Here is a 24,622-nt window from a genome sequence, read left to right as displayed (position 1 = left end):
CCTAGAAAAGTAGTTCACTCATGAGAATGGATCTTTACTCCTTACCTATCACCACTGATTCAAACAAAAGGCTTTGGGATAGGTACTTCCTGGGAATTCCTCTCTCCTGTTTTTCTTCATAATTACAACAAAACTTTTTTTAAATTTTAATTTCTTTATTGGGGAATTAATGTTTTACATTCAGCAGTAAATACAAAAGTTTGTACATGCATACCATTTCTAAGTTTTCCATATGACAGTAAAACCCGCACTAGGACCTCTGTCATCCTTCTTGGATCTGTATTCCACGCCCCCTCCAGAATCTTTTACTTACAACAAAACTTTTCAGCCACCATCTACCTCCCTTGCCCCACACATAGTTCCATCTCCATTCTGTACAAGTTATGTCTGGTTGTTATGACTATAATTCCTCAAAGTGTGCAGGGTGAAGCATCCACAAATAAATTAAATATTTTACTTTAAATCAGAAAAAAAAGCACTAGTTATGTGGTTTTTATTATTATTTTTTTATTTTTTTGCCTCCAGGGGCTCGGTGCCTACATCTGAATCCACTGCTCCTGGAGGCTATTTTTCTCTTTTTGTTGTCCTTGTTGTTTATCGTTGTTGTTGTTATTATGTTGTTGTTGTTGCTGGATAGAACAGAGAGAAATTGAGAGAGGAAGGGAAGACAGGAAAGGAGAGAAAGACACCTGCATACCTGCTTCACCGCTTGTGAAACAACCCCCCTGCAGGTGAGGAGCCTGGGGTTGGAACCGGGATCCTTGAGCCGGTCCTTGCGCTTTGCGCCATATGCGCTTGACCCACTGGGCTACCGCCTGACCCCCTAGTTATGAATTTTTAAGGTCAGGTTGAAGTAGAACCCTACTCCTAGATTAAAAACAAAATAAGTGGATAAAATAGTTTCCAATGCTTTCATAGTTGATTTTTTTTTATTTTAATTTTTTTATTTTTTTGCCTCAAGGGTTAGTGCTGGGGCTCGGTGCCTGCACTAGGAATCTACTGCTCCTGGAGGCCATTTCCCCCCATTTGTTGTTGCCTTTGCTGTTGTCGTCGTTATTGTTATTGTTTCCATAGATGTTGCTGTTGTTGGATAAGACAGAGAGAAATTGATGGGGGAGGGAAGACAGGGAGAAAGACACCTGTAGACCTGCTTCACCACTTGTGAAGAGACCTCCTTGCAGGTGGGGAGCCGGGGGCTCGAACTGGGGTCCTTACGCCAGTCCTCGAGCTTTGCGCCATGTTTGCTTAACGCTCTGTGCTACTGCCAGACCCAACATAGTTGATTTCTTATAGAAACAACGTTTTTATGGGAGAATCATTCTTTTAAAGTTGATTCCCGCGTCAGCCCATTTTTAAAACCCATTTTGTGAGAATTTTATTTGGAATAGAGGCATAATATTTTGATAAGGGATGGCAAGGTTCCAACTTGAAATTTCAGACACCTTTTCCATTCTGAAGCTTGGGTCACTTTTTTTTTCCACTGACTTAAAAAAATTATTTTAATTAATGATTTATAATTGTTTACAAGATCATAAAATTATAGGGGTATAGTTCCACACCCCAAACCCACCACCTAAGTTCTGTGTACACACATACACACACACACACACACACACACACTCAAGGATAACCAGTACAATTTTCACAAAGTATTAGAGACAGTTTGACTACATGTTTCAATTCTCTGTATTGCACATATCAGTGAAACCATAAAGTAGTTTTCAGAGAAATGCAGATCATTTGGTAACAAATGATAAACTATAGCAATTCTTCTTCTAGCGTTTGCCCTTCTTCCGTAGCCAGTCAACAGCGTCAGGTTGAGCCTGATGTAAAGTTTCGAGACCTCCTTTGAATCTGGAGAGGTGGCAGTCGTTGACTATGTATGTGGGTCATAGTCTGTCTGTAGCCGCAGGGGCAGTTCGGGTCATCTCTGGCTCCCCAGCGATGGAACATAGTGGCGCACCGGCCATGGCCTGTTCGATAGCGATTGAGGAGGGCCCAATCATAACGTGCTAGGTCAAAGCCAGGTTGACGCTTGCAGGGGTCTGTGATGAGGTGTTTGTTCTTTACCTCAGCTGACTGCCAACTCTGTTTCCAAGAGTCTGGAACAGAGAAGTTCAGTGTAGGCGTAGGGGACCAGATTGGGTGATGAGACGTCAAGCGTTGGACAGGGTGGGCGAAGATATCCGCGTATATTGGCAGGTCTGGTCGAGCGTAGACGTGGGAAATGAACTTAGATGATGCCGCATCCCGATGAATATCTGCCGGGGTGATGTTGCTAAGAACTGGCAGCCATGGAACTGGGGTGGAACGGATGGTTCCAGAAATTATCCTCATGGAGGAATATAATTTGGAATCGACTAAGTGGACATAGGGGCTACGGAACCATACTGGGGCACAGTATTCTGCAGAGAATGCCAGAGATGATGATCGTAGTGTGGAAGCGCTCGTGCCCCATGAAGAGCTGGCCAGTCTTGCAATGATGTTATTCCTCGCGCCCACCTTTGCTGCAGTTTTTATGAGATGTTCGTGAAATGACAGGGTGCGATCGAGAATAACGCCAAGATAGACTGGCTGGGCTTCATGCCTGATTCTCGTATCGTCAAGCTGCACATTAAGCTCACGTGAGGCCGAGGCATGGTGTAGATGGAAAACAGATGATACCGTTTTTGCAGTGCTAGGGATTAGTCGCCATTTTTTACAGTAATCAGATATCGGAAACATGTCTTTCGTGAGTGTTTCCTCAAGGATGTCAAACTTGGATAGCAATAAGAATCCTTGAACACAAAAACTGAAGGTTAAAAGTTGATCTTGCCTATTCCTCTCCAATTTCCCCACCTTTCTCCCCCTCCCCCACATTTTTCAAATGCATAGCCTGGAGGTGGGAGGTAGCCAAATCCTTATACTAATGACTTTCATGCCTGAGGCTTCTGGGTTTCAAGTTTAGTCCCAGGCACCACCATAAACCAAAGCTAATAAGCGCTCTGGTGAAAAGAAAATAAAAAAACAAAACAAAAAACAGAGTGGGGTGAATTCAAGGCCTCTTGCTTACAAGATACCACAGAGTTGTCTCATAGGCCCAATTTTTTTCACTTTTTTTTTTTTTTTAATTTAGCAAGAGGGGAGAAAGAGAGGGAAGGGGCAATAAATATACCATAGCACTGCTCCACCATTAATGGAGTTTCCCCCATGCTTTCCATGGTGTTTCCTTACAGTGTCAGGGCTCAAACCTAGGCCTTTACATGAGGTAAAGCAAATGCTTTGCTGGGTAAGCTGTCTCCAACTTCACCCTTCAGGTTGTTCTTAACAATAGTTTGTACCAGAAAAACCATCTCATTCAAGTGCAAATCACACAAAAGTTGAATACAAAGCACTCAGGCAAGATACTATGTGTTACAAGACACATAGCAACAATCTCCAATATGGGAAGAAAATAAACTAGAAAAAAACCTGTAACATGGATGGAATGTAATATGTAATATTGTAAAATGAATTTAACTCACTTAAGAAGAAACATGGCAAATAAAAATGTGCGTGCTAAAGGAAGAAATAGGCAGATATCTGGAGGTGGCTGTTAGTCACAAGGAAAGGGTAAATAAGAACTGGTACTGGCAGAACTTTATAAAGGAATACAAAAAAAAATAATAACTTTTGTTAGTGGAAACCCAACCTTTGTGTCCCTCTTCCTTAACCACACATTCTGATTTTGTGACTGGGGAGTCATAGACATGGCTGGAAAGGGAGTGAGGAACTGAAAAGGAGTTGTGGAGTAGGTAAGAGATCATTTAGTGGACCACGGTGAGAGCAGGAATGCCCTTTACCACTTCCTAGGGGAGAATGTGAGATCCAGAGGGGGGACCCAGAGGGGAAAGAAGAACAGCTCTCACCTCCTTTTCTACTTCTCTAGTCTCCTCACTTGTCTCATTTCCAGCTTTATTTCCCATAGAGGCGCTACCATAAGTGGGTGCAGCTAACAAATGAGGTGAAGAAAGCTTGTAGAAACCAGCAGAAGGTAATTGAACTAAGATGATAATAAAATCAACAGCTATGAGAGAATGGGTATATCTGTGATCATGTCCATTCAAGACAACTGTTCAAATTGAAAGAACATTTGAAAGTACTTTGTGACTTCTGTTTACTAGAGAAAGGGCCTGAAATACTGTCCAGCATTAAATTTGACTGAATTAATTTGGTAAGTCAGTTTGACCTGTGCCAAAACCTGTACTCACTTACACATAGACAAAAATTTCAAATATTTTTTTCTGGGGATAATGCCAGTCTAGGCAGAAATATGTCTTCTTTTCAGAAATGTGAGTTCTGTTTTAGTAGTTCAAATACTTTTGCAAAATATCCCCTCAAGGAACACTTTGATTGGTTTTTGGCTGGTAGAATTGTTTTCCACAGCATTTGGTCATTCATCCTGCCTCCAAATAGAAGGTTGATTGAGTGAACGTTTGAATTTTAGAAAATGTGCTTCAAGAAAAAGGCATTTGCAGCTGCTAGGGAACTCTGACTTAAATATTTTCTTCTTTCAGTGTATTAGGAACATTATTTAGAAAGCAGATGGAGGCAATCTTTATCTTTGAAAAATGTGACCCATAAGATGCCATTCTTCTAAAAAAAAAAAAAGGGTGGTGGCTTATAAATGGGCAAGGTCAGAGATTTGGGAGACTGTCAGAAACTCACTGGTCTATAAAAATCAGTGGTCTTGGGTGCCAAGTCAGAGTATTTTCACCTGACCTTAAATCTTAAGATCCAACATGTCATGTCTCTGGTGTTCCAAATATTATGTTTCCCTTCTTTCCTTCCTTCTTTCCTCCCTTCTTTCCTTCCTTCTTTCCTTCCTTCCTTCCTTCCTTCCTTCCTTCCTTCCTTCCTTCTTTTTTACTGCCACCAGGATTATCACTGGGGCTGGTGCCAGAAGTACAAATCCTGCCAGCCAATTTTTCCTTTTTTTCCTTTTTCTTCTTTCTATTTTATTTGATAGGACAGAAATTGAGAGGAGAGAGGGAGCTAGAGAGGAAGAGAGAAAGATAGATACCTACAGACCTGCTTGACCACTTGTGAAGCTTCCTCCCTTGCCCCCACAGGTAGGGAGCAGGGACTAGAACCCGAGTCATTGTGCATAGTGATGTGTGTACTCAACCAGGTATTTCACCACCTGGCCCCTGGCCCTGCTTTCTTTTCCTGTTTTGATTTAAAGGGATAGATGTCCATACTTTCCTAGAAACTGAGGGAATCTTCATTTTAGGGCAACTGTGAATTACAATAGGAATATGCATTTTTACCGGAGCCATATTTGCCTTTTAAATATGGGGCACAGACTCATTATATATTTGGTTTAGTAGGATATGCTATATACTGCTGCAAATCTACCTTCCAGAGTAATCTTTCATCATTATCTCTCACTGCTAACCTTTTATTTATTGTCATCTGAGATGAAATTCTTCTTTTTTAAAAAGTTATTGGGGGCTGGGGAGTAGCACAACAGGTTAAGCGCAACATGGCGTGAAGTGCAAGGACCGGCCTAAGGATCCCGGTTCCGAGCCCCTGGCTCCCCACCTGCATGGGGGAGGGAGTTACTTCACGGGCAAAGAAGTTCTGCAGGTGTCTTTCTCTCCCCCTCTCTGTCTTCCCCTTCTCTCTCAATTTCTCTCTGTCCTATCCAGCAACAGCAACAACAATGGCAACAATAATGGTAACAACAACAAGGGCAACAAAATGGGGAAAATGGCCTCTAGGAGCAGTGGATTCGTAGTCAGACACCGAGCCCCAGCAGTAACCTGGAGGCAAAAAAAAAAAAAGTTATTACTTGATAAAAACAAAGAGGAATAGAAGTAAGGGGGAGCTAGAAAGAGGGAGAAAGACAGACACCTGCAGCACTGCTTCATTACTTGTGAAGTGTCTTCCCTTGCAAGTGGGGACCATAGGCTTGAACCTAGGTTTTTTAAAAAATATATTTATTTAATTTATTTATTCCCTTTTGTTGCCCTTGTTGTTGTAGTTATTGTTGTTGTTGTTGTTGCACAGGACAGTAAAATATGGAGAGAGGAGGGGAAGACAGAGAGGGGGAGAGAAAGATAGACACCTGCAGACCTGCTTCACTGCCTGTGAAGCGACTCCCCTGCAGGTGGGGAGCTGGATGCTCAAACAGGGATTCTTATGGCCGTCCTTGTGCTTTGCACCACCTGCGCTTAACCCGCTGCGCTACAGCCCGACTCCTGAACCTAGGTTTTTGTGCATGGTAACATGTACACTCAACCTGGTGCAACCCTCACCCCCACCCTAACTTTTTTTTTATTGCATATATGAGAGAGAGTTTCACATAAGATGAGGGTGGGATGGGGAGAGAGAGAAAAGCCAGACCACAACTTCCGCTATATGTCATGTTGGGGATTGAACTGGGAATCTCAGGTATGTAAGTCTGGTGCCCTATCTGTGAACCATCTTCCCAGCCGCTCAGCTGATATTCTCTTGGTTTCTCTAACTCACCTCAGACTTTTTCACATAATATTCCCATGCCTATGCCAGTGTTCTCCTCATTTCCATTGTTCTCTTCTTTCCCTTAACCCTCTCCCACCCCAACATACATATTGGACTTGCTAATTTGGCCATGGGTAGGTGAAAGGTCAGCTCTGTGATGGCTTTCCTGATTTATCTTTCTCTTTTAATTTTTTTCTTTTTCTTTTTTCTTTTATTTTTTACCTCCAGGGCTATTGCGGGGTTCAGTGCCTGCACTACAAATCCACTGCTCCTGTGGCCATTTTATTTATTTGTTTATTTATTTATTTATTTGGGTAGGACAGAAATTAGGAGGAGGGAAACGGAGAAAGAGAAAGACACCTGCAGACCTGCTTTACTGCTTGTGAAGCTACTCGCTGCAGATGGGGAGCCAGGGGCTGGAACTGGGATCCTTGCACCGGTCCTTAAGGCTTTGTACTATGTGCAGGTAACCCACTACCCCGCAACTGATTTACCTTTCTCTGTAGATTAGATTCCTCCACCAAATCTGTCATGGGCTTACACCCTCTTGCTTCTCTTTTAATAGTTTATGTCACAATTTAGTCTGTCAAATTTTTAAAATTATTTATTTATTCCCTTTTGTTGCCATTGTTGTTTTATTGTTATAGTTATTGTTGTTGCTGTCGTCATTGTTGGATAGGACAGAGAGAAATGGAGAGAGGAGGGAAAGACAGAGAGGGGGAGAGAAAAATAGACACCTGCAGACCTGCTTCACCACCTGTGAAGCGACTCCCCTGCAGGTGGGGAGCCGGGGGCTTGAACCGGTATCCTTATGCTGTCTTTGTGCTTGGCAACACGTGCGCTTAACCTGCTGCGCTACCTCCCGACTCCCTCTAATTGTCAATTTAAGTCTATATTTTTGTTTATTCTTAATATTCTAGACTGTAACTCTCACAGATAAGAGTTTAGGTTTATATTTTCTGGGGGCCAGGTGGTGGGGTGGTGCTTCTGGTTAAGCACACATAGTGCAAAGTGCTGGATTCGAGCCCCTAATTCCCCACCTGCAGGCAGGACTCCTCACAAGTGGCAAAGCTGGTCTGCAGCCGTCTCTCTCTCTCTCTCTCTCTCCCCTCACAATTTTTCTCTGTCCTATCCAATAAAATGGGAGAGAAAAAAGGCTTCCAGGAGCACTGGATTCATAATGCGGGCACCTAGCCCCAGTGATAAGCCTGGAGATAAAAAGAAATTGTATTTTTCACTTCCAGTATTTAGTATATATTAAGTACTCAGCAAATATTTGATGAAGAATAAAGACATTTTCAAAAAAGGGACCTTGTTCACGGTATTTTTTTTTCCCTCCAAATTCCACCATTGCTTGAAGGTAACTGTACAGAGCTTGTACTATCGGGTATTATATAGAAAGTGCTGTGGTGGTAGAGGCAGCCCGCGAGTGTTACAGTTAAGTAGGGTTTTCACTTTGGGTTTTGCAATGCAGAAGTCTAAGACATCCGGATGTGTCAGGACATGATGTTTATAATTAGAAAAGTGTTTGTAAGTTGCTCACTTGACAGAAGACTTACCAGATAGAGTGGTAAAATGGTTAAATATAAGAGGTGACATATTGAGGTACCTTTGAAAATCTCCTTTGGGTTCAGTGGTGAGTGATGTGTTTCTGAACAAACTTGCTCAGGTCATATAGCATCATCTAAAATGAGAAGAAATGTTATATATATTGTTCTGTAATGTTCTTTCCTTAATATCTTTGCCAAGTTATAATAAAGGTTATAACAAGTTATATCAAAGTTATGCTGTCTTCATAAAATAAATTCCAGAGTGTTCACTGTTCTCTGCAAGAGTTTGTATATGACTGATACTATTTCTATCTATGTGAAATCACCTGGGCTTGATTCTTTTTCTTGAATGTTTTCTTTTCTTTAATTATGCATTTGATTTTTTTTGATAGATACAGGGCTGATTGAAATTTGAATTTCATTTTGTGTACATTTTACTAAGCTGTGATTTTCAAGAACTGTGTTGGTTTTATGCAAGTTGTCAAATACAGTGGCAAAAGTATGTTGAAGATATTCCATTAAGGGGCCAGGCAGTGGCACACCCAGTTAAGTGTATATATTACCATGCACAAGGACCTGCTTTCAAGTCCTTGTTACCCACTATAGGGAGAAACCTTTAAAATTGGTGAAGCAGGGTTGCAGGGCCCTCTCTCTCTCTCTTTCTCCCTCCCTCCCTCCCTCCCCATAACTCCCGTTGCATCTCAATTTCTCTCTGTCCTATTAAGTAAAAATCAAAGAAAGAGGGAAAAACAACTGGCCTCTGGAAGTGGTAGATTCATAGTGCAGGGATAACCCTGAAGACAATAAAAACAAACAAACAAATAAATAAGAAAATATTCCTTTATTATCTTGACTTCTGTGGATTTTTTATTATATTCTTTCTTCATTTCCCAATATATTAATTTGTACTCTCTTTTTTTATGGTGAATCATGATAAACTCACTAAAAGCTTATCATATTTATTCACCTTTTAAATAACCAACCAATGATTTACACTCTTTACAATTTTATTTTTCCTCCATAGGGTTTTTTTTCCTTTCTTTCTTTCTTTCTTTCTTTCTTTCTTTCTTTCTTTTTTCCTTTCTTTCTTTCTTTCTTCCTTTCTTTCTTTCTTTCTTTCTTTCTTTCTCTCTTTCTATTTCTTTCTCTCTCTCTTTCTTTCTTCCTCTCTTTCTTTCTTTCTTCTGTTTCTGGCTTCTTATGGTGAAAACTTAGGTCACTAAATTTAAGCTTCCATGAATTTAGCTGCATCTTACAAATTTGATTATGTTGTATTTTATAATCATTTACTTTGAAATATTCAGTTCTTTCAAAGAAGCAGTTTTTTTCTTTGATTTATGTTATTTTACATTGTTGAGGGGTTTTGTTTGTTTTGTTTTTATTTGTTTGTTTGTTTTACCAGAGCACTGGCAAACGCTAGTAGTAGTAGTACCAGAGCACTGCTCAGCTCTGGCTATGGTGGTGCGGGGAATTGAACCTGGGACTTTGGAGCCTCTGGCATGAGAGTCTCTTTGCAAAGACACTAGCTGTTACTAAGTGATTTGAGAACCTTTTTATTTATTTTTCTATGCTTTGAAATAGATTCTGTAGAATGAGAATTACTTGCTAATTAAAGTTTAAAACAGCTGCAAAACTGTGTGAATCTGAGCTTCGTTTTTAAAATTTAGCATTTTAGAAAGTTTTACTTCTTTTCTCCTGGAGTTACTAAACTATTCAGAATTCAGGCTTCTCATTTTTCAGTTCAAGTTTTGATATTTATAATTTCTCATAGTGTCATTGATATTTTCATGTTTATTTTCATAGGGTTTAATTTTAATTGTGCAGTATTTTAGTTTAAAAGTAACTCTTAAATGATTAAAGTGGCACTATCATAACAGTCAAAGTGTACATAAATACAAAGAAGAAAATTAAAATAGCTTGACCTTTCACCAACTTGAACTAACATTTTTCATTATTCTCTTTAAATATCTTATTCACTGTTGCTACCTTTTGTTCTACCTAATTCCTATATATTTGTGTTTTCTCCTTTTCCTTGATTACATTTGATAGTGGTTTATCAGTTTATTGAATTTCCATTCACCTCTGAAAAAAATGCCATTTCTCATTTTTCCATTTTCAAGTGTGCAAAATTTAAATCTTAGGAGAAGCCCCATTATATAAGTAAGTAGTAGTTAAGTACTTCTGATGAGAGCAAAGAAGAGTGAATGTTTACCAGAGTCTTTCTCATTTCACCACCCCCCTAGTCCTTCTCTTCCTTATCGGTGGCTTATATTCCAAAAAGCACTGTTAAGACACGGTCCTGATTTATTAATTCTTTCTTTATCTTTATTGTTTCCTTCCTCCTATTTTCCATAGAATTGCTTTATTGTTCTTTTCTGTCTTCTTGACTTTGGTGTTTATTGCATTTTATTTTCTTTTTTTCCTACTTAATGTCATAACTCACATTTATCACTGTGCAATTCTGGTTACACCTTATATTTATACAAGTTATTTTCTTAGTAGATGATAATTATAATTTGATGCTTCTATTTGATTTACAATATGTGTAGGCATGTACTCAGTATCTGAATGAGGAGGATTTTATATATACATATATAGATATGTGTGTGTGTGTGTGTGTATTTATTTTAATGCAGTGCAGTACCTGAGCGTTTGGTATATGTGCTCACCATTGCCCAGAAGTCTCCCATTGTCAATTTTCTAACGTTTTATTTTAGAGAAAGAGAATGTTGGTATGTTTCATATTGGTTTGGTCTCCTTCCCCCCATCTCTGAGAGAACTGGTTTGGCCCTTGCTAGTTTCACGCCCCTCTTTCTCCCCGCCCCCTATGCTAAGTAGTTAGAGAGTTCTTGGTGCAGAGGTGGAGGAGAAGGATGGAAGACAGATCTGTGTGGTGATTAGTTTAAGGGTCTCTCTCTGCCGCCAGAGCAGAAAGACAGGAGAGCACATGTTTGCCTGCTCGTGAATAAAGCTTCTCTGCCCAGCCATGTGTCTCTGGTCGTCTCTGTCTACGGCTGCGAAGCTAGCCCGGCCTGCTGCAGCCCCGAATGTTAACAACAAGAGAAGAGAGAAAGAGAAAAGACACCATACCACTGCCCCACTACTGGTGCTATCCATGGTGCTCCCATGTGGTACCTGTGTTTGAACCCAGGGCATAGCACATGTTAAGGCACACATTATACTGGCTGAGCTATTGCCTGATCACTTTTGTACAAATATTTGAAATATATATATATATATGTGTGTGTGTGTGTATGTATTTAAACTAACTACAATCTCTGAAAACTTCTAATAATCTTCTGATACACTTTTTAAAATATTTTATTTATTAATGAGAAAGATAAGAGAGAGAAAGAACCAGACAGCACTCTGGTCTTGGCTACTTTTTTTTTTGGTATTGTTTTTACCAAAGCACTGCTCAGCTCTGGCTTATGGTGGTGTGGAGGACTGAACCTGGGACTTTAGAGCCTCAGGCTTCAGAATCTCTTTGTGTAACCATTCTGCTATATACCCCCTTGAAATATATATAATTATCATTATTTATTTATTTATTGGATAGACAGATAGAAATTGAGTTGGAGGGAAGAGGGTGATAGGGAGGGAGAGAGACAGAGAGACACCTGCAGCCCTGCTTCACCGTTTGTGAAGCTTGAAATATATTTTAAAAGAGATTTGAAATATATATTCAGTAGGTGGAGAGAGAAAGAGGTGTGTGTGTGTATCAGAGCAGCACCCTGGCATATGTAGTGCTGGGGATCAAACCGGGGAGCTCATGTCTGCAAGGCCAGAGCTCTACTGTGCCACCTCTTGGACTACTGTTGTACTTTTAATAAAATTAAAAAAAAAATAAAATAAAATTTTAAATAAATTATTGTTGTTCCTTCATGATTTAGTGTTTAATCAGCTTTTGTCTTTCCATACCATGTAAAGTATGTATTCTATTTTCAGAGTTTTGCTCACTTCTCTTATTTGCCACATTAATTATACATTTGTATATGTGCAGTAGAGGGGATTAAACCAGGTCTTCATACATGTGAAGCATATTCTCTACAGACACTGAGCTTTATTTCTGGTCTTTGTTTTACTTCTTAAACCATATTATTTAAATACTCTATATCTACATTATCCAATATTGTTGCTTTCCCCATGTAGCTATAGAGTATTTGAAATGAAACTAATCCAGAATGATATGTATTGTTAAGTGTAAAATGCATAAGGTTTTTTTAGTCACATTATAGATCACCTTTATGGATTGTCACAACTTTCTCACTCACTCTTCTGTTGTTGGACATCTGGGTTGCTTCCAAGTTTGGGCTATTACAACATAGCTGCTATGAACACAGACATACATAAATCTCTTTGGGTAAGTGTTCTTATTTTCTCTCAAATAGATTACTAGGAGAGTGATTGTCAGGTCGAAAATTAGGTCCATTTCTAATGTTCTGAGGTACCTTCAGACTGTCTTCCATAGGGACTGAACAAATTTACTTTCTTGGTAGGAGTGAACAATGTAGAAGTGTTCTTATTCCCTTTACCCCCATCCTTACCAGCACGTGTTTTTTTCTGTCCTTTTTGATGTCTGACTTTCTCACAGGTGTGAAGTAGTATCTCATTGTTTTCTTTATTTGCATTTCTCTGATAATCAGTGACTTTGAGCATTTTTCCATATGTGTGTGCATCACCTGGATATCTCCTGGGAAAATTCTGTTCATGCCATCTCTCCATGTTTTATGGATTATTTGTTTTTCTTTGTTGCTGAGTTTTTTAAAATTCTTTATATATTTTGGTTATTAGCTCTTTATCTGATGTCTGGCTTATAAATATCTTCCATTCAGTAGGTTGTCTTTTTGTTCCTTTTGCTGTGCAGAAACTTTTCATTTTGACTGATTTACTTTTGTTTTTATTTTCCTTGCTGTGGGATTAGATTTTTCCAAGATATTTCTGAAGCAAACATCATGAAGTATTCTGTCAATATTTTCTTCTATGTATTTGATGATTTTTGGTCTAACACCTGTCTTCGATCTATCTAGAGTTGACTTTTGTGCGTAGTAATATCTGGTGGTTCTATTTCATTCTTTTGCATGTTTCAACCCAATTTCCCCAGCACCATTTTTTGAAAAGACTTTCCTTTCTCCATTTAATATTTTGCATCTTCTCAAAAATTAGTTGTCTGTATGTGTGAGGGCTTGGGAAAAGCTGTTATTTCCAACTGAATTATCTTGACATCCATATAAAACACACTGGCTATAAATGTGAGGGCTTATTTCTGAATTCTCAATTTTCTTTCTTTCTTTTTTAAAAAAGTTTCTTTTAAAAAAATCTTTATTTATTTATTTATTGGGTAGAGACAGCCAGAAATTGAGAGGGAAGGGGGTGATAGAGAGGGAGAGAGACAGAGAGACACCTGCAGCCCTGCTTCACCACTTGCAAAGCTTTCCCCCTATTGGTGGAGACCAGGGGCTTGAATCTGGATCCTTGCCCATTGTAGCATGTGTGTTCAACCAACTGTGCCCCACCCAGCCCCCTCAGTTCTATTTCTTTATTTATCTCTCATTTATTCCAGTAATATAATGTCTTAATTACTTTAGTTTAAGTTTTGACCTCAGAAAATGTGAGTTCTCCAAATTTGTATTTATTTATTTATTTGTTTGTTTGTTTATTTTTAAGATTTATCTAGTTAGGGACCAGAAGATATATCACCTAGTAGAGTGCACACCTTACAATGAACAAGATGCTGGGTTCAAACCCTGGTACCACATAGAAACACCATGGCAACATAGGGAAAGTTCTATAGATATTGGAAAGGCACTGTGGTATCTCTCCTCTCTTCCCCCTCTCTCCTCATTCTAAATATGGAATATGCACTATGTTATCTTGTTATCTTTCCATTCCTCTGTTTTTCTGTCTGAAAAAGTCAGCTTGGAATAGTGAAGCCCCAGTGACAGTGAAATTTATCATGAGAGAGAAAGAAGGGAGGTGGACCATTATACTGCTTAGCTTTGGCATTAAGAGAGTGCCAGACTGTTGGGAACTAAGCCTGTAGTCTCTGCAGCCTCAGGCATGTTGTTTGTGCTGTTTTCCCTCCAGAGGATCTAATTCTTTTTTAAACTGCTACTTTAATATTTTTCTTAATTTCAGTTTTTTTTATTGCTGTCGTAAAGAAATAGTTGTTTTTTTTTTTATTATCTATAAAAAGGAGACATTGACAAAACCATAGCATAAGAGGGGTACAACTCCACACAGTTCCCACCACCAGAACTCCGTATCTCATCCCCTCCCCTGATAGCTTTACTATTCTATAACCCTCTGGAAGTATGGACCCAGGGTCATTGTGGGATGTGGAAAGTGGAAGGTCTGGCTTCTGTAATTGCTTCCCCGCTGAACATGGGCGTTGACTGGTCAATCCATACTGCAAGCCTGCCTCTCTCTTTCCCTAGTAGGGTGGGGCTTTAGGGAAGAGGAGCTCCAGGACATATTGGTGGGGTCATCTGTCCAGGGAAGTCTGGTAGGCATCATGCTAGCATCTAGAACCTGGTGGCTGAAAAAGAGAGTTAATATACAAAGCCAAACAAACTGTTGAACAGTCATGGACCTAAAGGGTAGAATAGTGCAGATGAAGAGTTGGGGGTCCTCCATTTTGTAGATAGCTAGTAGGTATATTTTAGTTATATTCCAAAGGGCCTGTGGCTATACTAATATATATATATTTTCGTGAACCTGAAATCTGATATGCAGGTGGATCCAAGTTATTGTCTGGTGAGATGATATCATGGCTGGAAAAGGGACAGAAAGCTGGATCAGGGAAGAGAGTAGCTCCCTAATATGGGAAAGGGTAATAAATATTGTTGATTGTAAACCCCATCGATTTGATGTGGTCTGGGGCCCATATTCAGCTTAGGAGCCTATGTGATCTCTGCATCCCTGTACATCTGAGCTCACTTTCTGTGGTCATGAGTAGGAACATTCCAAGCTGCCCCAATATCGACCCATCTCCCTCAGGTGTAGCATAGAGTATGTTGTCCATCCTCCCTTCCCAAGTTGAGGGCAAGGTCCTATGGGGGGCCCAAAAAGGGGTCTATTTTGTTGTTCTATACAGTTGGTTTTTATATATTGAGTTGTATCCTGCAAAATCTCAACTCATTATTTTTTCTTTAGTGAATTGCTTAAGGTTTTCTACAGATAAGGTCATATCTCATTTTCACATTCTTCATTTCTAATCTGAACTCTTTCAATTTCCCCCTTTTCCATAACTGTCCTGGATACTCTCTGTATAATGTTAAATATAAGTGATAAGGGCAGGCATCTTTGTCTTGATTCTGATCTTGGGAACATTCAGTCTTTTACCATTAAATAGGATACAGTTGTGAATTTTTGTAGATTTATTGAGTTGAGGAAATTTCTATCTATTTCTTGTTGAGTGCTTTTTATATGAAAGGACACGGAATTTTGTTAAATGCTTTGTTTGCTTCTATTGAGCTTATCATGTGGTCTTTGTCCTTTATTAATATGGAGTGCTAAAATATTGAATTTTAGAAACCATTTATTTTCACTGTTTAATTCAACTTCCATTTTCCTCACTTTTGGTGTCCAGATGAACCTGGAACAACCCATTAAATGACATATGCAATAGTTATGATGCAGATCTTAGAATCTGACTGTGGCCTCCAAAAATTTCAGCTTCCAGAAGTTTATTGCTCAAAATCCTGACCAGGGCTATCTAGACTGGGGTGGGGGAGTGGAGTGAGGGTTGTTGAATGGTGTGATTGTAAAATAAAAATTTAACTGTGCATATATAACCCAACTATATAAATCCATAACATTATCTTGATAGCTCATATATAATACAGTTTCATATTCCTGGTGCTATTTTTGGAGGAGGAAATTTTTAGCTATCCTACATAATTTAAGTCTGTTTTAAAGATGATAACCCTTCTATGCATAATAAAGTGTATAACTAGTATTTCTGGCAATTGTCATTGCCAATGTATTTTGCCTTTGAAATTTTGGAGATTCCTCTTAATTTCTTTCAACATGATATGATTTGTTTCATTTTTCTATATTTCCATCATGTCTTTATTTTATAATGTATGTTCACATTAATTGCAGTTTCCTTCTTGGACACATTTTTCTTTTCCATGTGGATTCTTTCACTTGGTTCCATTGTCATTTTCATTGATGATGCCTCTGCTAATTAATTTTTCTTTTTTGAATGCCTGCCCTTTTTGTTCTTGGCTTTGCAGCTCAGCTCTATTTTTTATTTCAGCTCATTTATTCATATTTCTTTCTAGCTTCTGTTGGCCTTTGTCCTTTTATGTCTTTCCTGTAATATTTATATGTTTATAAAGTTGACCATATATCCTCTTCTATCAGTGATAATTAATATTTAAGAATTTATTTAAAGTCATATATAGAGAAGTGGCACTTTGGTGGTAGGTGAAGTAAGGTATGCTGGCTACAAATTTTGGGGAGATATGGTATTGTACCCTTAAGATAATAACTGTCTTATACAGCATTTCCTTATTAAAAATTAAAACAACAAAAATTACTTAAAAGCATTTATTTCTTGTGTATAGCATATGCATTAGTTTTCTTACTTATATACTTATTTATTATTGGATAGAGACAGAGAAATTGAGAGGGCAGGGGAGAAAGAAAGGAAGACAGAGAGACACCTGCAGACCTGCTTCACCACTTGTAAAGCTTCCCCCTACAGACAGGGACCAGGGGCTTGAACAGTTATGCAATTTTAAGTAAATTTACATTCTTTATAACTTAAAAGCATTTAAAGAGAAAACAATATCTTTCTTAGCTTCTGAAATATTTGAGAACAGATATGTTCAGGTTGGTATGGCTGGGCTGTGGACAACAGTATCTGTTTCTTATTTTTTGCCTCCAGGGTATTTATTGCTGGGGCTCAGTGCCTGCACCATGAATCCACTGCTCCTGGATGCCATTTTTCCCCCCTTTTGTTGCCATTGTTGTAGTTATTATTGTTGTTGTCGTTCGTTGGATAGGACAGCAAGAAATGGAGAGAGGAGGGGACAACAGAGGGGGAGAGAAAGATAGACACTTGCAGACCAGCTTCACCGCCTGTGAAGCGATTCCCCTACAGGTGGGGAGCCGGGGGGCTCGAACCCGGATCCTTAGGCTGGTCCTTGAGCTTTGCGCCACCTGTGCTTAACCCGCTGCGCTACCGCCCAACCCCCAACAATATCTGTTTCTTGATCCTTCATATTTTCCTCTTTTGCCTTATAAGTTATTTTCTGTTCATAAACTTTTCTTTTCTTGTAGATACTGAAAAGTTTCTGGCAGAAGGCTTGCATAATGAGATCCTTAGTGCTGGTGCAAAGGACCACAGAGACCATATTCTTCGGGGCTTTCAACAAATCAAAGCTAGGTTTGTTTATACCATTTTCATTATTCTTCTTAAGCTTGTAAACAATTTATAGTCTGTTGTTAAAATTTCGGAAGGCTCTGGTCGGGCTGGCTTGCTTCACGGTGGGTAACAGAGACGCGGAGACAACAGCTGGGCAGGGAAGCTGTATTTCTTTATTCAGGAACAACGATTCATAAACTAAGACAAACTAATCACCAAACAGAACTCTGCTGTCTCTTTGCAGCGGCACAAGCACTCCCTCTTACTCTTGAACTCAGGAACTCTCCAACTCTAGAACTCTCCGAACTCAGGAACCCAGGAACTCTATCTCTCTGGAACTCTCGGACTCAGGAACCCTCAGGTTCCTTGGGGCGGGGCCAAGCAGGCCCGCGAAATTAACAGGACTGATCCAATTCTCTTGGCGGGGGGAGGGCTAGGACAAACCAATGTAAAGCATACGACAATAGTCAGTATAACCCACTGTGATAGTATATGAGTTTACAAGGTAAGAAATACCTACAATATTTTTTATATACTTGGTAGAGGCTTATTAAATTTTTACTGAATTTAATTGGAGGTAGTTAGTTAATGTACTTGTTTTACCAAAATAAGAACATTTTGGTAATTGTGCATTTGTTTTTTTAGCTTTGAATTGTTGCATTGACCTTTACTGAAAAATTCTGAAAACCGTGTGAAAAGCTAAATATTGCTGTGTCAAAATTACTAAAGGGAAGAAGATATTGGGCAGTATGAAGTTATTTTCTTTTAGAATTTTTGGTTCTGATTTTTGTCCAACTTTTTCTTCCCTAATACAAAATTTAAATTAGTTTTATCCAATATTTATTTATTTATCTATTTATTACCATATCTGAATGTTTTAGTCTCAGATTCATTTTGAATATTATGCTTATTATGTCTTTTTAGTTAAAAATTCTGATCTAGGGAGTCAGGCGGTGGCGCAGTGGGTTAAGTGCACGTGGCACAAAGCGCAGGGACCGGCGTAAGGATCCCGGTTCGAGCCCCTGTCTCCCCACCTGCAGGGGAGTCGCTTCACGGGCGGTGAAGCAGGTCTGCAGGTGTCTATCTTTCTCTCCCCTCTCTCTCTGTCTTCCCCTCCTCTCTCCATTTCTTTCTGTCCTATCCAACAACAACAACAACAACAATAAAAAAGCAACGTTAACAATGGCAATAATAACCGCAACGAGGCTGCAACAACTAGGGCAACAAAAAGGGGGAAAAATGGCCTCCAGGAGCTGTGGATTCATGGTGCAGGCACCGAGCCCAGCAATAACCCAGGAGGGAAAAAAAAAATTCTGATCTAACTTGTGCCTTTTACAAGGTGGAGATCTGATAGATGTACACATTTGCTTGGGTGAGGAAGAATTTTTTTTTTTTAAATTACACTCTATTTCATGACTATCTCTGGCTTGAGATGTGGTAAGTGAACAAAAGTTGGGGATAAAATGAACATTAAGTGAAACGTTTTCTAACTTAAAATCAATGTGATTCAGATGTTTGAAGTGTGTGTCTTCTTAGGAAGTTAAGGTGCCTCTCCCTTTCTCTGTCTCTATCTGAATGAAAATGTAGCCCAGGAACAATGAAATTGCATGTATGAGGCCCTAGCTATGGAAAAAAAAAAGGAATAACTTTATTTGTGTGATAGACTATTCTCTGTATCTTTTTTAAAAACGATGTTAAAGCTTCTTAGAAGCAGGGTATTTTATCCTTCAGAAGGGCACAGCTAGAATCAACTCCCTCCAGGAATATGAGAGAACCTCACAAGATGCCCTGCTGTATCTTAATCGATCTTTCCTGCTGGGTAATTAAGCATCACTTTTACTCAGCAACTAGGGACTGTGTAATTATCAGCCTGGGTTGTCCTGAATAATTGAAACAAACGGAATGTAGAAGGTGGGAGCTTTTACGAGAGAGAGAGAGAGAGAGACAGGGAGAGAGACAGGGAGAGAGAGAGAGGGAAAGAGAGAGAGGAAGAGAGACCTGTAATTTTTGGTAGAATGAAAGTTTTTTTTTTTTTTAAAACTTATCTAAATGTTACTTTAGTAGCAGACAATTTTCAGCTTAGTTTTGTACCTGAAAGCTTAGTAACTCACAGAACTTTTTTTATTTTCACAAGTTGACCTATGTATTATAATACTACTATAGGATGACATGAAAAATAAAGGTGGAATTATTTAAAATTTTGTTATAGCGACAGTATACTTGAAGTATAATTGAAGTACATGGTGATACTGTTGACATAAATCTGTAATATTGGGATGCAAAAAAAAAAGTCACTGCATCTTTGGGAACAAATATAAAATGAAGAGAATTTTTTTTTCTTTCTTTGTACCACAGTATTTGCTGTGAGGAGCCAGAAAATTTCAGTCTGAAATTGGTGATAAAAGGTGGTTTGCAAGTGACTTATTATCAGTTGTAAGATACCTTTTTTTTATCATTCTGTTTAAAACATATTTATTTATTTATCCCCTTTTGTTGCCCTTGTTGTTTTATTGTTGTTGTAGTTATTATTGCTGTGGTTATTGTTGTTGTCATTGTTGGATAGGACAGAGAGAAATGGAGAGAGGAGGGGAAGACAGAGAGGGGGAGAGAAAGATAGACACCTGCAGACCTGCGCTACCGCCCGACTCCCTTTTTTTTTATCATTCTATTGGGGATCTAATGATTGCACAGTACAGATGTTGACACATGGTACAACTTCTGATCTCTCCGTAGTAGGTATCTGCAAAACACTGTTACTCCCAACTTAGATATATCTCCTCCATCATGCACTTGGATCCAACACCCTCCAGTCCCCTTCTTCTCCGGAGTCCTTTGCTTTGGTGCAATACACCACACACAGTCCAAGTTTCACTTTTTGCTTTCCTTTCTGTCTTTGTTTCTAAAGTCCCATCTATAGGGAAGATCTCATGTTTGTCCTTATCTTTTTGGCTTATCTCACTTAGCACAATTCCTTCAGGTTTCAGCCAAAATGAGGCAAAGGAGATGACTTTATCATTTAACAACTGGGTAGGTATTTCATTGTGTATGCCATAATTTTTTTTTCCCCCACTCATCTGTTTTTGGGCATCTGGGTTGCTCAATCCAAGTTTAGGCTATTCCAAATTGTGCTGCTATGAACATAGGCACACATAGATCTCTTTCTATATGTATTTTTGCTTCCTATAGATAAATTTGCAGGAGAGAAAATGCTGAGTCATAGGGTATGTCCATTTCTATTGTTCTAAGAAAACTCCGGACACAGTTTACACAGAGGTTGGACCAATTTGCATTCCTACCAACAAAACAAAAAGGTTCCTTTACCCCCCCCCCCACATCCTCTCCTGCACTTGTTGCTTCTGTCCTTTCTAATGTATCACATTCTCACACTTCATTTCTCTTCATAGTGTCTTTGAGCATTTTTTTTCATGTGTCTGTTGGCCCCCTGGATCTTCTCTTTAGTTAAGACTATCCATGTCCTCTCCCTATTTTTAAATATGGTTGTTTATTTTTTTGTTAGAGTTTAGTTCTCTATATGTTTTGGTTATTAGTCCTTTATCTGATATATGGCCTGTAGAGATCTTCCCACATTCTATAGGGTATCTTTCTATTTTGGTGATGATTCTCCTTGTTGTGCAGAAGCTTTTCCGTTTGATATAGTCCTGTTAGTTTATTTTTATTTTCATTGTTTTTGGTATATTATTTCTAAGTCACCTTTTAATGTGTATACACATTCACACATGCAAATGCATCTGCATTTGTTATGGGGTACAGAGAGTTCTTTGTTCTCAAAGAACTTGCTGTGTGGCTTGTGGGGTAGACAGGCAGGAAATAATCATCAGAAGCTTTAGGAAACATCTGTATTGTTGATGGAATCTTTCTGTTCATTGATTTGTTATAAGAAAAATGACACTTTATTTAGAATTTCATAATTATTGGACCATACAGGAAATGAGGAGCCAGAAAATGAGATACCACACAAGAAATTGAAAAAAATAAAAAACATAAAAACTAAGACTTTTCTTTGGCAAGATGTTTGAAGTTGCCTTGCATCCACCCATTCAATCATATCTTGTTATTGTAACCCTTATTTTACTTTTTATTTTTCCTTTTTTTTAGGGTGTTCTGAGAATTTGTTTTTGTTTTTTTAAATCTTCTTCAACTATAATGCTTTTATAGTGCCATTTATGCCTATGCATCTATATCTATTGATACCAGTAGGCTTGAAAGTTTTCACAACAATGTTTACTTTTGTTGTGTGATAGTTGTATTTTTCCCCAAGAGTTGGGTGTGAGAAGAAATTTGGAAGTCATCAAACTTGAGAGCTAAATGTGCATGTCAAGTTGCTGACTAACATAAAAATAATTGGAAGTAATTTAAAAACTTTCACTTCTACTCTTTCTAAAGCAATAGTGTTTTAAAGGCTTTGTAAATTTGGGGATTGGAGCCTGTCTAAAAGTGTAACTTGGCACAATTATACTTATTTAGGAGGTTTTAAATAATCTCTAGCAAGATAATGGGTGAAAGCCTTTATATAAATAGTCTCTTTATACATGCATATGTAAAAATCTGTAAAACGTCTTCACACACAAATTTCTACTCTTTGTTTCATCCTGCTTTCAGTTCTAATAATTCTTTCTCCAGTGCTGAGTCCCATGAAAATGAGATGGGTAAAGACAAGTGAAAATAGCACACTGCCTCTGATTGTTGGCAAACTCTAGTATTGGCCTAATTTTTACAGTGGCTCAGAATTCAGTGATGTTTGCTACTTTTGGTCTTACTATATATAAAAGCACCTGACCCCATCAAGCCTGTTACAATGTACCATTTGTTACCTTTCTGTTGAGTAACTCCAGGCAATGATCATTATTTTCAGGAGTCATAGGTACCCCAGAAATCCTCATTTGTTTTCTTAGTACAAGTAGTTTAGCTCTTCTTCTAGCCCTAAAAACAAAAAACAAAATTGTATCTTTATCTATCTACCTACCTCCATAATAGTGTTTTGTTTTTGTTTTGTTTAAAATGTTACCAATGAAAGATTATGTTTTCCATATAAGACAAAATAAAGAAAAGGATGGCAATTTCTGTGATGCCAAGTAAATGAAATCCTGTTGTGATAGTTGATGTCCTGTGCTGTGATGTTCATTGCTCTTCTTCAAATTGCTTTCTCATTTAAACCTTTCCCCTAAAACCTAATGGCTTTAGCAATCTGAGTCCAAGTTTTCACTGAGTTCTTTAGAGAATGATTAGGATGGAAGCCAGGCAGAGGTTCCTGCAGTTTTGTTACTGTGGTCACTGCAGGATCAGTGCCAGATGTGAGAAATCTGGAAGGAAGCAAAAATGATCTATACTCAGATGCATGATGGTGTTCTTATGCATTTGGGGGCCAATCAAGCATCTCTTGAAAGTTTGGTTCAGGGGAGGCCATCTGACAGTAAGAATACATGGAGGGGAGGAATGAAGAAAAACTTTTATTACTGAGTTAGGGAGAAATTTTCTCTTGATAGCTTTTTGGGGAAACAATCCAGTCATTTATATTCACTGTTGGAAGTAAAGATCAGAGCCAATGGAAACAAACTTGGAGTATTGGTTCCTTCTGTATAACTTAAAGAAGTTCTGGAGACAGGTAGATTTACAGCATATTAAAATAGAAAGAAGGAAGTAACTTTATGAAACAGGTCTATGGCACAAGCCCCTCAAAACCCAAGACATTTAAAGTAGAGGCTGAGAGATTACTATATCTTGAAACTGTCTCATTGTGGATGGCTAATCTATAGCTCTCCATGAAACATGACACACTAGTACACCTATCATAAAAATATTTCCAGCTTTCTTTGGAGCTTCAGGGATGAGAGCCTGTTTGCATAACCATTCTGCTATCTACACTCCACTGTCCAGCTTTCTTTGGAAATGTCAGGTTTTTCTTTCCAGTTTAACATGGATTTAGTTTTAAAATAGGAATTAGCATAAGAACATGTCTTTCTAGGGTCAGGTGATAGCTCACTCAGTAGAGCATACATTTTACTACATGTAAAGACCTGGGCTTAAGCCTCTGACCATCATATGGGAGTGCCATGCAAAGGGGAAACTTTTTAAAAATGGATTTAATAATTGACAAAATTGTAGGGTAAGAGGGCTACAGTTCCTACCACCAGAGTTCCATATCCCATCCCCTCCATTGGAAGGTTCCCTGTTCTTTATCCCTCTAGGAGTATGGACTCAGGATCACTATAGGGTGCAGAAGACAGAAGGTCTGGCTTCTGTAATTGCTTCAGGGGAACTTTTATTAACAGTGAAGCACTGTTGTGATGTCTCTCTTCACTATCTAAAAAAAAAAAAAAAAAAAAAGAGTCCATTCAGAGTGGTGGAATCATGCAGGAACAACGTCCCAGTGAAAACCCCATGGTGGAGGCGACGTCACGGCTGCTGTCAGACAAAGTCCGAGCAAGCCAGAACTGAATGGAAGCTATTCACCCTTTTTGTATAATGGCAGAGGTGACGTCACATCTGTTGCCAGACAAAATCCGAACAGATTGGAACCTACTGCAGAAGCAGGAAGTTCTTGACTAACCAAAGCTAATTGATACATTGATTATTTAATTACATAGATAATTTGAGGATTTATTGGCTATATTGCAAATACACAAATATTACCTGGGGACAATAGAAAGGGATCCCCAGGGGAAGTACATACTGACAACAGTTAATAGCAGTTAGTGTAACAAGACTAAAAATGGCCTAGGAGCAGAAGTGGCTGTACCCATTTAAAGGCTTTCAGAAAAGGAGCTACTTGTCACCACTAAAGCTTCTCAATCAGCTAGACTCTGACCAGAAGCCAGAACTATGGGTGGCTTGTAGCATGAGTGGCAGACTGTGGTTTCCATCTAAATATATAAAGAGGCTCTATTGATTACCTTCACCCACAAACACCCTGCTTCCACTTACAGGCATTTGTGATGAGTATTAGGTTGTGTAGTTAAATAGTTAATGTTAGGATATATGGGTAGAAGTAAGCAAACTTTCATCAGCTAAAAGTTAGTGAACTTTCATATATGCAAAGGTTAATCAGAAGAGAGCCCCCATGGTTTGTGCTTACTTTATAGCAGAAGATTTATTTAGATGGATAGCCTTCTATAATCTAGTTATGACCCATCCAAGAATGGGTTAAGAAGAAAAGCTATTAGATTTAACTCTAGAGAAAAATGTTTATTCATAC

At 38.6% G+C, this 24,622-nt stretch overlaps 1 protein-coding gene across 1 annotated transcript in view; it reads left to right on the top strand.

The window, feature by feature from the left end:
* Window positions 1–24,622, top strand: part of SKAP1 (src kinase associated phosphoprotein 1) — a 373,562-nt gene that overhangs the window by 15,156 nt on the left and 333,784 nt on the right. Inside the window, exon 2 of the mRNA XM_060203647.1 lies at window positions 17,325–17,430. Within this exon, the coding sequence (XP_060059630.1) occupies window positions 17,325–17,430 (106 nt within the window). The remainder of the gene's footprint in view (window positions 1–17,324; window positions 17,431–24,622) is intronic.

This window comes from Erinaceus europaeus, chromosome 12, assembly GCF_950295315.1.
Source record: "Erinaceus europaeus chromosome 12, mEriEur2.1, whole genome shotgun sequence".
In the NCBI taxonomy this organism is placed as follows: Eukaryota; Metazoa; Chordata; class Mammalia; order Eulipotyphla; family Erinaceidae; genus Erinaceus; species Erinaceus europaeus.
This window is presented reverse-complemented; position numbering and strand designations above follow the sequence as displayed.